The sequence below is a fragment of the Euleptes europaea genome, chromosome 12, assembly GCF_029931775.1.
Source record: "Euleptes europaea isolate rEulEur1 chromosome 12, rEulEur1.hap1, whole genome shotgun sequence".
NCBI classification, from domain to species: Eukaryota; Metazoa; Chordata; class Lepidosauria; order Squamata; family Sphaerodactylidae; genus Euleptes; species Euleptes europaea.
Window position 1 is genome coordinate 48,737,895 of NC_079323.1, and position 15,692 is coordinate 48,753,586.

The 15,692-nt window shown below is 43.0% G+C and overlaps 1 protein-coding gene across 2 annotated transcripts in view; it reads right to left on the minus strand.

Annotated features, from left to right (window-relative positions):
- The window catches only part of ROBO2 (roundabout guidance receptor 2), a 504,839-nt gene that overhangs the window by 14,109 nt on the left and 475,038 nt on the right, over nucleotides 1-15,692 (minus strand). For both annotated transcript variants that reach the window (XM_056858915.1, XM_056858916.1), the window contains one exon: nucleotides 2,110-2,280. In XM_056858915.1, coding sequence (XP_056714893.1) covers nucleotides 2,110-2,280 — 171 coding nt within the window. The remainder of the gene's footprint in view (nucleotides 1-2,109; nucleotides 2,281-15,692) is intronic.

Below are 15,692 nucleotides of genomic sequence, written 5' to 3' on the forward strand. Positions count from 1 at the left end.
TGGGTTTATGGGACCTACATGGGCAAAAACCATGTGGGACAGGGGTAAAGAAGAAAATTAGGTGACGTTGAGGCAAAAAAGCTGGCCGGATCCAACTCAATGCCTTGTGCGTGCAGTGTATTGAACCTATTTTCAATGCCTGTTAGCTTCTAGTTTTTTTTTTTTTTACAACTCTCATAGCCAGTGGCGGACTGGGTCTAAAAATATTGGTTGCCAAGAGACAAAGGGGGCCCACCCACAACTATAAGGCTATGATTTAATTGTTATTAATTTTAATTTTTAACATATTGTCTAATGTTTAAGGCGGCCCTCTTGCCATTGGGCAAGCTGACACCCTGGCCAGTCTGCCACTGCTCAGAGCTTTATAACATTATTACCAAAGATACATGTCTAAATAGCATTCAAACTCTCTTCCACAAAGCATAATGTTTAAAATATACATTTCAGAACTATACTTACACAATTCTTGGATGTAGAAGCTTGGCAAGGTAGACATCTCACATATTATGCCCTAACTTAATGTGTAGATTTTTCCATGTTTTGAGATATTTCCATGAGATATTTCCATGTTTTGTTTTGTTTAGATCATGGGTTCTCAACAAGGGGGGAATTCCCCCCCTCCAGGGGGGGAATTTTAGGGTTCCAGGGCGGGGGGGGGGGATTGGGACCACTATTCAGCAGAGTGTGATGTCCTGTAGATTATGTACAATCTGTAAAATTGTAGGGGTTTTTTGTTTTTTGAGTTTTTGAGGGGGGAATTATATTCTGAACAATGATGAATGGGGAAATGGAGCAAAAAAGGTTGAGAACCACTGGTTTAGATGCTTAATAGCAGCCACTGGAAGAGGGCAATGTGAGAACAACATGGGCTGTGGTGCGGGAAACTGTTATTTTTAGCTCTTTCTCCCACATCATTTTCCCAACCTCAATCACCCATCCTGAAGCTATTTGTCTTGTGGGGAAAACGTATAGACATCATATACATTTCTCTCATGAGGCAAGCAGCAACTCCAAGGTAGGAGGAATGAGACTCAGAAAATGATGCAGCGGAAATGGTTGAACCCCACCCTCTACAATACTGCGGTCCAAAGCTAGGTTGTGCCTGTCCATGCCAGCTATTAAGCCTGTTGGGAACGTAAAACGAAAGTCCAGAAGCACCTTAAAGACAAACAGTGCAGTCCTATGCAGAGTTACTGCAGTCTAACTCCAATTGAGTTCAATAGGTTTAGAGGGCAGTAAATTGGTATAGGATTGCTTTGTTTGCTTTCCTCCAGTGATTTACATGACTGTTTTGAATATGTTCCAGGGGTCAACTAAAGAAGTTGGTTTTGACGTGCAAATCCATAAATGGTCTGGGTCCTGAGTACTACAGTGAAAGTCTCCTGTCATGATTCTCTTCAAACTTTATTGGTAGGGTTGCCAACTTCCAGGTAGTAGCTGGAGGTTTCCCACTATTACAACTGATCTCCAGCCAATAGAGATCAGTTTACCTGGAGAAAATGGCCGCTTTGGCAATTGGACTCTATGGCATTGATGTCCCTCACCTTCCCAAACTCCACCCTCCTCAGGCTCTGCCCCCAAAACCTCCTGCCGGTGGCGAAGAGGGACATGGCAACCCTATTTATCAGTGAGGCCTAGATAAGGATGCAATTTCATGGATACTGGTTGGCATTGACCTCAAGCAGTGATAATCATCATGCTATAGGATGTCTTTTCTAAGCAAATTCCTCTACTTGCTCTTCAGGATTAAGGGTTGAAGCTTTGCAGACCCTAACTTAATGCCTTATGATCAATCTTTTTATCTTGACATTGATTGTTAATAGGTTTAAGCCACATTGAAACAGTTGTCCAAGGTTTTTTATACCATAAACAAGGGACACAAATACATACAACCTAGAAACGGAAAACTAATGCCAGTCATTTCCTATTTAGGACCCCATTGAGATGACAGTGGCAAATGGTTATTCTTTAGAAGAATCTTTTATGTAATTTGTTATACTTCCATTTTGCCATAGTGGCAAAGGTTATTCCTTGAGAGAATCATTTATGTATACATTTTATGCACACCTCCATTTTGCCATAGACATTATTTCACAGCAGAGAACTTACCATCTGTCATCCCTTCCCTACGGTGAGGCAAGGGGGGCTGGTCCACTCTACCTCCCTTGTGTTTTTTGGTGGGCCGAGGCCTTTGACTCTGATTCTGGGCTGCACTGGTGTTGCTGTCAGTAGAAAATGGGCTGGTAGGCCGAGGCCTTTGAGAAGAAGAATACGGTTTACCTAAGGACAAAGGCAAGATGGAAAAAGTCATTGAGCTGATGGAGCAAGTCCTCTTCCATGCCTGCTTTACATTCTTCTGCTTAAATCTGGGGCTCTTTTAAGGAGAATGGTGTCAATCAACAAAACCACTTCACAGCAGATCCCAACCAGCAAAGCTACCCAACTTAGCACTGCGTTGTACTAAAAACGATTCAAGCCTATTTTCTTTGCACGATAATCTTACTTATTGTATGCTTGCTTATCGCTGCTATTTTGTATGCGAAACATAACTGTTGTAATATTTTTAGTCTTGGAAGTAGCATTTTCTCGCAGGTCTTCCCAGTATAGAAAACACATACCATTCTCACTGCTGTCATTGCCAGAATTATTGTATGAAGCATGTTGCAGAAAAGCTCTTATTCATTCTGTCACCCAAATCATTCAAGGACAGGCTCACTTAGTTCATTAGTTTGTATGTATGTTATGAAATTTAGAAAGGTGTTAAAATGTTTACTGGTTAATAGGCAGAATACTTTCCCTATCTAATAGGAAAGTTTTCCATTCGCTGAGGTGGATCTGCACTCAGGAAAAGAACGCTTCTGTGAGCATAAGAACATGTGTAGATTCAACACTATTTTTATGCCCATTGCTTGTATTAACAATAGTTTAGTCAAATGTCTAGTTCTAATGAGAATGGAGAAGATTTTCTTTACTTCCAGGGCTATTTCAATTTAATTATTTTTTCTTTTAATTTTCATGTATAACAAAAATGTTGACATGGTTCTATATTTGGGTGTACTTCTATAATTTATTTAAATTTTCCAGTGCTCTGTAATGTTTAAACAAGCATTAATGAGTTCCAAATCCAATGGAACTCCCCCCACTACCAATTCCTATGCGCTTGTTGGCAACTAAGGACAATTTTTATTTAATAATAAAAGTGATATCATTTTGCGCTTTATAGTCACAATCTGGGAGGGAACGCAGCATGGTATACCCTGATCTCATCAAATCTCAGAAGTTAAGCAGGGTCATTACTTGGAAAGGAGACCACCACTGAGGAAGACTCTAAGGAGGAAGGCAATGGCAAACCAACTCCGCTTCTCATTTGCCCTGAAATCCTCTTGCTGGGGTCGTTGTAAGTAGGCTGTGACTTGATGGCACTTTACACACACACAGCCACTATCTGATGGCAGTTTATTTAAAACAGCAACTTCACCATATGGATCAGGCAATTTTCACATCACTATGTTGGTATGATCAAATTTCCTGATCTGTATGGTAAGTAACTACACACATATAGCTTATGGCATGGTAACACCCACTTGGTAGAGAAATAATATAGAAGGCAGCTACGTGGAAGCTATAATATATACACAGGTCCAAGCACAGGCTGGAGAAATTACAAATATATTTGATTTGCTTAGTACAACTTCTGTGATTCATCTTTTTAAAAATGCATGGTCCCAAATGCATTCATGTTATCTTAGATGGTTTTTGTGGAACTTTTTTGGGAGGGGATGGGGGTTGGGAAATAGCCACAGAAAAATAAAATATAATGGTGCTAACATCTATTTGAAAAGCAAGATTGGAAGTTGTTTTATTTAAGCAAGACATTGTTAGTAACGTATTCAAGTTGATTATGCCATTGATACAATTTTAATTACAATCCTGTAGTACAAATATAATAAACGATTGCATTAAGTGCCTTAAAAGGAAACCATTTAATAAGGCCATTAAACTGTTGCATTGTTAGAGTGATAAACTTTCACCAGCTCACCCCATGCTGGCAACATCTTCCCAGAAAATACATTTGGCAAGGGAGATGCAAGAGTGAAGCAGTAATGAGATAAAAGCTAAGTATGCAGTTCTTCAGAAGGAATATTATTGATTGTGAGAAGGTTTTGCAAATAATATATCATCAAAAATTGCATGGTAAAATTAGCAGTCTCCTTGAAACGGTATGAAAAGGCAGTAGATGCCAGTAAACCTATAGTGGACTTAGAGCAATGTGATATTCCAAAGCAAAAACCATGGTATAGAATCTATGATAGGCATTGCTTTGGTTTTGTTTGAAGTCTCTGCCCTTAGATTCCTTTTTGCAGGGGAAGATGTAATAAAATATTTTAATTAAAAAAAATTCCAATAGCAGGAATGTCCCATCTGCCATTACATGCATGTTAAACATATTCATGTTGAGATTTCACTTTGATTAGGACAGAAGGAAGAATAAAGAAGGGAGAAATCCCGGCATCATGCAGAAAGCGTTAGCTTTGAGTCTACAAACCTGTTCTCGATAGGCTGGTTCCATCCAGCCTGAACCCAGCTTTATCTGCTGCTGCAACCAGAGCTTGTGTAAAACTGCCGCTGGTAAAGATGGAGTCATCTGAGGAGCTACCTACACTAGATCTATGACTAGAAAAGTTACGGTCCTCATCAGACGCAGAACCCCATCCATTTAACAGTGAACCTAAAAACAAATGTAGGGGGCTAGTGAGTTGTACATGTTAAATAGCTCAACTGTTTTATCGACAGCTCAAAGGGCTATTTAAAAATCTATTTCTCCCCTCACCGCCCAAACTTATCTTCATGAATTTGGAATTCACAGAACTGGGAAACGGGACGTTAATCAATACAGGGCTTCAGAGTTCAACTCTATATTTTATAAATGTTCATGAAACTGATATTTTGAACCATACAATTTAAAAAAAGAAAGAATGAATTCATTACACATTTACCTGCACTCCTATTTTTTTAATTTTTTAACTGAATCCATTATTAAAATTAGTTTGTCACCTGAATAAAGTTTGTGTAAATTTGAGGAAAAGACATTGACACAGGTTGATTTTTATGCTGATATACCTATTAAAAAAAGAATTGTGTTCTATGCCATATTTTATTACAAATTATTCTAAAGGTATAATCAATCAGATATAGGTAACATATTTTAAAATATATTTAAAATAAACGTTTCCATAGATATCATACAATAATTAATGCTTCATTACAATGCCAACTTCGTGCCTTCAAGGACTAGAAACTACTGGCAAGTTGTGAATAATACAACACACCACACAAGTGGCCAGCTGTACTAAACTGCATGTACCCTCAGATGCACAGAGTAGTGTGTGTTTACTTAAATGAATAAGGTATAATACAGAATTTTGGTAAGTATTATCCTGTCATTTCATAGCATTCCAAGGCATTTTATGACCTGTAGTAGGACTTTTTTTACCATTAGTGTTTGTGAGAAAATTTTTATCAGGTTCAGTTTTTTCCTCTCTTTGGCCTTTTATGCATGGTTGTTTCCCTCGTGGTCACCCCTCTGATTACTTTGGGTCTTTGTTTCAATTATGCATGCCATTTCCGACTGTCAGAGGTTGCCTCTCCCCCTGCATTTTCGTGCATTTTGCCTGTGTTTTCAGGGACCTGTTTTATCTCGCATTTGAAAACGCGGGCAAACTATGGAGAAATGCAGGGAGAGAGCGAGGCAACCTCTGACGGTCGGAAATGGCATGCATAATGGAAACAAAGATCCAAAGCCGTCAGAGGGGTGACCACAAGGGAAACAGCCATGCATAAATGGCCAAAGAGAGGAAAAAACTGAACCGGATAAAATTTTCCTCACAAATACTAATGGTAAAAAAAGTCCTACTACAGGTTATCAGTCTAAAAGGCAGTCATTTTCAGCCACATTATTGCCTTACCGCAATTTTTACAAATGTTGTATTTACAACCCATTCCTGAGATGAGGCGTACGGGGACGGCGGGGAAGAGGCGCAGCGGCGCTTCTTCCTAAGCAGCTCCCCGTACGTCATTAAACAAAAAAAACAAAAAAGCCATTTTGCTGGCTTTTTTGTTTTTGTTTAACCGGGGCCTTTCGCCCCATAGGGAATAGCGAGGTTGCGCCTGCTAAAAAGCAGCACCACCATTCTCGGTGCCGGCGGAAGTGGCCGAAAGGGGATAGGGAGCCACTTAGCTGGTGACTCCTCCCACCGGCCCACCCCCTGCCCGGCCCCCGGCCCCGGTGAGGCCTCTCCACGCCGTTGCCGGCTCCACGGAGAGGCTGCGCCGGCGTAGGGGGAGGAGCGGTTTCGCGGTGCTCGGCCACCGCCGGGACTGGCCTCACTGCCAGCGTGAATGCGTGTAAATGCGTGATTACACGCATTTATGCTGGCGGCGAGGTCACGCCGCCTCCTACCAACTTTCAGCCCCATTCTCAGGAATGGGCTGTTAGTATCAGATTCACACTGAAATGGCAAACTTAGCATTTCAAAACAAGAATTCAGTAGTTAGCCCACTCCATGCTAGGAGACAGGAAATATTGTGCCAATCATCTCCCCCCAAAAACACAATGAATATACTTTGCAGCATTGGAGTGAGCAAATCTTTCAACAGTGCAGGCTGTAATAAAACAAGTTTGTTTACTCCTAACATATAAGAACTGAAACTGAAGGTGGATATAGAGATCTACAGGCAGAAAGTGGGTTAAGTGAACAGAGAGTGACAATATGATTCTGCTTGCCAAAGGCGTAAATAAAATTGTTGCTTTCTAAATGGACCTGACACAGTAGGAAAGCCAAGATAACAGCAAAGGCAAAAGAAAAAAAAAAGGGGGGGGGAAACCTCTTTCAAAAGGCCAGCTTTTAAAGCTAAAAATCAGGGTCTATGAGAAGCTTAGTTGTTGGGATGAAACAAAAATAAATAAAACAGGAAACACCATAATGGTGCACAACTGCAATATTTTGGCACGGATAATTAAAACCTTGGTTTAAATCCAAGAAAGGTGAGCATGTGCAACACTTTGAGAAAAGTTCTAGCAATTTCAGTGGGTCAACGTGCATATTTAATGGGTACAGATGCAAAATGGTTAAAACCATTTTTTGTAAAAAGGAGTCCAGCATGCATAGGGGAGAACTATTTGAATTCTGATGTATTTTGTTGTACAGTTGTTGAAGAGGTTTCCAATTAAAGCAATTAAAGCAAAGAAATTCTGATGGTATACAGAGTTGTGCTGCATAAATGCATGGCCATTCTCGCAATAATGGGTTTAAATTGCAGGCGGAAAGATACTGGCTGTGTATTAGGAATTTTTTTTTATGGTAAGAGTTGTTCGACAGTGGAATCAGTTCCCTAGGGAGGTGGTGAGCTCCCCCTTACTGGCAGTCTTTAAGCAGAGGCTGGACAAACACTTGTCAAGGATGTCCTAGACCTAGGCTGATCCTGCATTGAGCATGGGGTTGGACTAGATGGTCTGTATGGCCCTTTCCAACTCTATGATTCTATGATTCTTTGAATAACATCCAATGTATATCTCAATATATTAGACATTGATACTGTGTTTTTCCATCTAATTTGTTAGTGATTGCACAACTGGGTGAACTCGCTGTTACTCTTTCGCACAGAAGATACGGTCAGAATGTATTGAAGGATATACTGGTTTATGAATATGTTGTTTGTTTGTATACTTAGCCTGCAGATAATTAAAAATGATGCAAAGGAATCTATGATGAAATCCCGTGCAATGGAAAACAGAGTGAAAGCAAGCAATGAACACGTCATATGGGTAATGTTCTGAGGTGATCTAGAAGCTAGGTGGTTAGGGGGAGGCTGGCCCTATAACCTACTGCCCTTTCAAGAGGTCCATTTTGGGGGGTTTTCCTGAAGAGCAAGTCCACTCCCCCATCACTAGAAAACTAAAAGTGATCTGCTTTCACATTAGCCAGATCATGCAAGAACATAAGTAGGGCTGCCAACCTCCAGGTACTACAAATAAATAGCACAAGACTCATAGATATATGCAAGTTACAAATTTATATAAACACAAATTACAAATTATATAACCTAATACTACAGTGATTACTACCACCCATGTGACTACTGAAACGACGCAATAAATTTACAAGAATTTATACTGCACATACGGCTTGTTGTATTTCTTCAATCTTGAATCAACAAGTAAGCAAAAAGGTTCTATGCCTGTAAGGCTAACAATTTTGTTTATATAAATTTGTAACTTGCATATATCTATGAGCCTTGTGCTATTTATTTGTATTAACTGATTTTATAGCATAGGTGTTTTTTTCTGTAACCTCCAGGTACTAGCTGGAGATCTCCTGCTATTACAACTGATCTCCACCCTATAGAGCAGGGGTGGGGAACCTCAGGCCCGGGGGCCGTATGCGGCCCCCGAGGACATTTTTGTGGCCCTCGGGAGCTCCGGGGCCCTGCTGCAGAGGCGGGGCGCAGGCCGGCCCTCCCAGAGGGTGTTCCTGGCGCCACGGTTTACAGCGGCACTGCGGCGCCCTTTGGACCTCCTCGCCGACTGTCGGCTGTTGAGCAGCAAGAGGGAGGGGGAAAGAGACTGGCGTTTCCCGGCGGCAGAGAATGCATGCAGGAGCCGATTGGGCTTCAGGGGGGGCCTTTTGTGGACTCTGGAAAGGAGAGGGCATGGAGACTGGGGCCCGGTCGCGCGGGGCTCTGTGTGCCGCCGGGTGTGTGTGTGGGCAGGGGAGGCTGGGGCCAGCGTGCGCGGGTGTGTGTGTGGAGAAGGCTTTTCTCTCTTTTCTTCCTCTTTTTCTGTCACTTTTTCTCCTTTCTCTCCCTCTTTTTCTGTCTCTGTCTTTGTCTCCCTCCATCCTTTTCTTTGTCTCCCTCCGTCCTTTTCTTTCTTTCTTTCTTTCTTTCTTTCTTTCTTTCTTTCTTTCTTTCTTTCTTTCTTTCTTTCTTTCTTTCTTTCTTTCTTTTCTTTCTTTCTTTCTCCCTCTCTCTCCATTTATTTCCCCCTTTCTCTCCCTTTCTCCCTCCCTCCCTTTTCCTCTTTCTGTTTTCCTTCCTCCCTTGCCGATCAACTGTGGGCTGCGCCCCCCTTGCTCGGGCCCACTGCTGGCTGCCCTTCCGCCTGGGAGGGGGGAGTGGGGGCACCCTGCAGGCCTTCTCTGCGTGGCCTCCCCAGGGGTTGCCAACCTCCAGGTGGTGGCCGGAGACCTGGCAACCCTAGCCTCCCCCCCCCACCGGGAGATCTACACCTGGTATGGCCCCTGAATGATGTCATAAATGTGCAAATGGCCCTTGGCAGGAAAAAGGTTCCCCACCCCTGCTATAGAGATTAGTTCACCTAGAAAAAATGGCCACTGTGGCAATTGGACTCTATGGCCTTGAAGTCCCTCCCCAAACCCCACCCTCCTCAGGCTCTGCCCCCAAAACCTCCCGCCATTGGCGAAAGGGGACCTGGCAACCCTAAACATAAGAAAAGCCATGCTGGATCAGACCAAGTCCCATCAAGTCCCGCTGTCCGTTCACACAGTGGCCAACCAGGTGCCTCCAGGAGGTCCACAAACGAGATGACTGCAGCAGCATTATCCAGCCAGTGTTTCAGAGCAAGATGGTTTCACCCTCTGTCTTGTCAAAGGATTTGCAGGCCCAAGGACCCCAGTGTGAGAAACACTTTGGCAGAACAAAAAGTATTGGCATTTCTCAGCAATCAGCAGTGCCTTTTTCAAATAGGGTAAAAGAGCCTTTAAAGCAGGTGCCTTCCCCATACAATTCAGCTCACTTTGTTTTCCAGGAACTTTTTTGAATTTCCATGCTTTCAGCCAGCTGTAATCCCCCCCTCTTTGCTGAAAGCAGCAGTAAACACTTTTATCTAGAACAAAATCAACCGTTTGAAAAGCTGAATACTGTTTTTCTTTTCCATAAAATATTCAAGGTGCTAAGGCAATCAGAAAGTTAAAGAAAAGAGGGAGAGGGCTAAAATGTTTGCTTCTGGACTGCAGTATTACCAGATGTTTTTCAGATAATAAAAAGGACAACCATCATCCTTATTCAGATGTACCATTCTGCTTCTCAGAACTAACAAATCCATGTAACATCAATGTACATCTCTCTCTCTCTCTCTTAACTTATCTCCCAATCCATAAACAAATTCGCTGTATAAAAACAGAATTATACTGGCTCCCTGTGTAACTTTCTGAGGTCCTCATTTGGGTCTACAAAGCTCAGCTTCACATGAGAAAAATTAGAATAAAATGTGTTCCATATGAAAAGGAGCAGTACAACAAAGAGAAGATATGAAAGTTAATGGGCAAATCAGAATGTACATGAAGTGTTTTCTTGTGATCTGGAAGCATTTTAAGCACTTTTATTTACCTGAAGAAGAAGAGTTGGCTTTTTTATATGCCGACTTTCTCTACCACTTAAGGGAGAATCAGACCAGCTTACCATCACCTTCCCTTCCCCTCCCCACAACAGACACCCTGTGAGGTAGGTGGGGCTGAGAGAGCTCTTAAAAGAACTGTGACTAGCCCAAGGTCACCCAGCTGGCTTCGTGTGTAGGAGTGGGGAAACAAATCCAGTTCACCAGATTAGCCTCCGTAGCTCATGTGGAAACATGAAAGGTCTTCTTAGGTGACAGGTGCTACTGAGTAGTTAGATTCAGTAGGAAGACAAATTAAAATTTACAATAATTTATATTTTAAATTATTCCAGACCAGCACCCAACACCCTTAGGTTGTGCGTGGCTTGGCAAACAAGAATTGCAGCCTGCAAGTTGCTGGACAGTGCCAATGTTCTTCTGGCTAGCCTGAACGTATTGGCACCTCATGGGCCACAATATCTGGCTGTCATGTAAATCTCATGGGATAGGAGTCTGAAAGAGTCCAAATCTGAACGGTGTTTTTTCCCACAGAAAAAGAAAGCCATCAAGTTTGACTTTCACTTAACTGATATTTTTTTTCTTGTTCTGTATCTTAATCAGAATAATAACGAAGACATAACTTGATTTTTTGCTTTTTTGTGTATTTTGCTATTTACTGTGGTACATATGTACGGGAAGATCATATTCCATAATTGCACCCTGAGTATTTACAATCATTCTTTTATCCAGTTAGTCTCCAGAGAACTATAAAGGCAGACAAATGTAAAAGAAATCTTGTACGGTCTAAAATGCTTCTCACTATAATCACCAGGATTATTTGAAAGGGCTTGACCATACATAAAACTTCTCAGCCAGAATTTAGCCATTTTTAATAAAATTGTTGCCAAAGGCAAGAGGTCCCCCTTATATGGTCTGCTTTACATTAGGCAATTTTACTATTTATTTTAAGATAATCTAGGTTAATTTATGTTGTCCAAAGCTGATTTTTAAAACTGTAATATTCTTAGAAGCCACACAGAAATGTTGTAAAGTTTGAAAACACATATTAATCCTGCAGACCAGTTATGGTTAAAATGTCATTAAAAAGGGCTGCATTTCTCAAGGGTAGGCAGATCTGTGGATATCTTAACAGCCCATTCCTGAGCCTTTTAGCAGCCGGGGATAGTGTGGCCGAGGCACCACTGTGGCACCTCCAAAGAGGTTCCCTGGCCTTCAACAGGCTTAAAAAACCCTTTTTAAATTTTAAAACTCAAAAATGGGGCATTTTTCTCCATTGAGAACAGCAGGGCTACACCAGGAAAAACCTGGCACAGCGACATTGTTGCTGGAGAGGGTGTTCCCGGCCTGAAAGGGATCAGGAAGCTGCCCACTGGCAGCTCCACCCCCGGAACGCCCCTGGGATGATGGCATGGGGACTTGCGCCGGCGTGACACTGGTGGGAGGCTGAGCTACTGTGCCAGTGCAGGGAGGCCAGCGTGAGTGCCCCAACGCCGGGGCTTGTGCTACTCTCTGCAGTGCAAGTGGCCCGGGCGCTGGCGCAAGCGACCCAGATGCAGTGCAGCCACTTGCACACCTCCTTTCAGCCTCAGAACTCAGGAATGGGCTGTGAATATGCAGACAGGGCCCACCCTGAGAGACAGGAGATTTTCCTCCAAACTTGGGGGAAGGAGTGCCCCCCAGGTTTGCAGAAAAATCTGAAATTGTTAAAAAAAATACATTGGGGGGTTGTGCTGTTCAGATGACAGGCTCTTAGAATGTATCACTTACTGAGAAGTGATCTTATTCAGCCAATCATCGAGTAAGCAGGACTCAACAACTTTACCTACTTTTAAAAAGCAAGTCTTTTTATTGATATACTTCTAGTAAAATATGTGTAAATGCAGATTATCAAGTCTTTAACACTTTTATAAAAACTCTTGTCAAAGTACAATTTATGTATTTACAATGTATGAAGTAAAAGCAAGCCTTACATACTATTCAGTTTCAAAATCCAACTCTAAAATATAACAGTCAAATTATTCTGATTCAGTTCAAAGTATCTAATTCATAAAGTCTAGAGTAATGTATTTAAGCCATACATAACAGTCAGCCTTTTCTTGAGAGCTTTTGGAAGGTTCTGATTCTCTGGGCTTACTGTGGCTGTATTTATACTGTTTCAGACTCATTAAGAGTGTTGATTTTACCATCAGGAGGGATATCTTCCTCCCCACTTTCAGATAACATGAGCAGTGCAATAATGTACAGTTGCAGATGTTCAGGTTATTAGCTTCTTCCCATGACCAAATATGGGCTTCCTTTCCTTTCAATCTATTTTGCTTAAAGCATAAACAATCATTTCTGAGTTCCATGATCACTCCATATACTTTATGATCACTCCATATACTCAATTTTCATTCCATTCTCATCTTCAGTACAATACACATTAAATGAGACTATTTAGAAATCTACAATACAATATATAACTATATAAATCATAAAACACAATTATTGCTCACATTGTAACATGTAACCATCTGGTCAGTAGGAAACATAGCCTTCAGCAAGGTTATAGAAAGCAAGAAGCTTACTGCACTTATAGCCTTGAGGTCTTTGAGTAGACCTTCTCAAGGATAGCAGGACTTTTCTGCTCTTGAGATATGAGCAGCTGACAGCTGGCAGCTGAATCAGGAAGGGTAATTTCAGATACACCTTTCTGGCAGATAGTGAAGAATGACTCTGTTCTTCTCCGTTCAAGGACAAGACCAGGGTAAATTAGTTAGCTCTTGAAAGAACTCAAACCTTGAGAGAATTCAGTCAGCCTGTTCTAAGGACATCTGCATTTTGCAAGCTGTTGCCAGGCTTTTCATTACACAAACCTCTGCAGTTTGTGGTTCAGTTTGTATGTTGTGTTCAAGCTCTACATGGAATTAATTCTGCACATGTACAAAAAATACCATAATTATGTCAGAGACCGTAACAAAATCTCCACAAAACAATGCAATTGTCTGTGCACGCTCTGTTCTGGAGGCTTGGTGGAAGTAGAGCCCTGGAGCCTCTCCAGGTCTGGCTGCAGTAGTGGCAACCAGGAGCTACTCCAGGCCCAGCCATGGTGGAAGATGGAGTCCGAGAACTTCTCCGGGCCCGGCTGCAGTGGAGTCCAAGAAGGGATCTGGTCACAGTGGATGGGAGAGGAGCTGCCACCAACAAGGTGGCGATCATGCTGGGGGAAGGCATGGGTGAGACGCTGCAAATGCCACTGAGGCAGCAAAGCGGCTGGGGGGGAGGTGAGTTGCCACCATCGTGGCAGCTAAGATGCAGGGCAGCTGGGTGAGCTGCCAGGCGAGCTGCCAAGGCAGGGCAAGCTTGCCAAGGTTGCAAGGTGGTGAAGAGGCTGGAGGGCTTGGTGAGGTGCTGCTGAGGTGGCAAAGCTGCTGGGGGGGGGCATGTGGGCCGCTGACACTGCGGCAGTGATGAGATTGAACTGCTGAAGCCTGGAAGAGCCCAGGCTATCAGCCGGCTGAAGCGACAAAGCTGCTGGGCTAAGTGAGGTGCTGCCACTGCAACGGCAGCAAAGCTGCTGGGTGGCTGAGCAAGCCACAGCAGCAGCGAAGAGTCAAGGCAACTGGGTGAACCACCACCACTAACAAAGAAAGGGAGAGTTGTGGGGCGGAGGAGGCAGAAGGAGAAAAAAAAAGAGTGATCATATTAGGGAAGCAAAAAGAGATAAGGAGTGACCATAGACATGGGGGAGAGTGAGAGACTGATAGAGAGAGACAGGAAGTATGGAGGGGGAGAAAGAATGAGACACTGAGAAAAGTGAGGGGAGAGGGGAGGAATCAAAGGTGTTGGAATGGGATGGCTGCTTTGGCAACTGGACTCTATGGAATTGAGTCCCCAAACCCCACCCTCCTCAGGCTCCACTCAAAAAATCTCCAGGTAATTCCCAACCCGGAGCTGGCAACCCTAGCCAAAACACATTATAGATCCCAATTGAAGGCCTATCAAGTGACAGTGAAAGCAGCTAAGAAATGTTTCTTTTTGTTTCCACTGTGTGATAGATTCGACAGCTGACCTCCTTGATGGGAGAATCCCAAAATGATAGTGATTTGGCCTTTAGCTGTGACTTGTTTGCATTTTTTTTTTAACAGACTCAGCCTCAAAGGTCCACCAGGACCTCTCCACCAATTTCAATGCAAATCGTGTACTGGAGGCTCCATTGCAATCATCTAGTCCTTTTTTGGACCTCTTCTTCTCACTCTCAATGTCAGATGTTGATAGGCTTTTGTGAAGGTGATTACTTGCTCCCTGAATCCCTGCCCATCATGGCTTGTGAAAGCCAGACAGGATGTGACTGGAGGCTCGAGGGAGATTATTAATTTTTCTCTTGCTCAGGGGTGTTTCCCTGGTTCCTTGAAGGAGGCTGTAGTTAGACTTCTGTTGATAACGCTTTCTTTAGACAAAAAGGAACTAGCCGATTACCACCCGGTATCTAACTTGCCATTTCTGGGAAAAGTAATTGAGAAAGCGGTTGCTGAACAGCTCCATGTTTTCCTGGGTAAGACATGAACACTTGATCCATTCCAGTGTGGTTTCAGGCCTGGATTTGGGACTGAGACAGCTCTTGTAGCCCTTATGGATGATCTCCGGCTTCAACTTGACAGGGGTGGTTCAGCACTGCTAATATTATTAGTTCTATCGACAGTGTTTAATGCTGAACTCTGGTTAGCCACCTAGCATCACTGAAGGTATGCGGCACTGCCTTATCTAGGTTTGCCGCGTTCCTCCAAGGTCGCAGTCAAAGCGTAGCAACTCGAGACAAAAGATCGACCGATAGCAGGGTTCCACAGGATTTGATCTTGTTTCCAAGGTTCTCTAATATTTATATGCATCCTCTAGCAGAACTCATCAGGAAGTTTGGGGTTGGGTGCCACCAGTATGCTCTTCTTGCTGGATAAACAGCCCAAGGTAGTTCTCTCAGCTCTGACCCAGTGTCTGGATGCCATCATTGAGGCAAAGCTGGCTGAAGTTAAATCCAGCTAAGACCTCCTGTGGCTGGGAAAGGCTGGATCATAGGGGGATTTGCAACTCCCTGCTCTGGGAGCAGGCCTACATAGGTGGACTCCACAAGGGGCTTGGGTCCTGGCCAGATACTTTGCTTACCTTGGACAAACAAGTGTCCTTGATGGCAAAACTGGCATTTTTCTATCTCCATCAGTCTCTTCAGCAGTCCCCCTATTTGTCCCGGTCAGACCTGGCCACAATGATTCATGTGGCCGTCACCTCCAGATTGGACTAATGC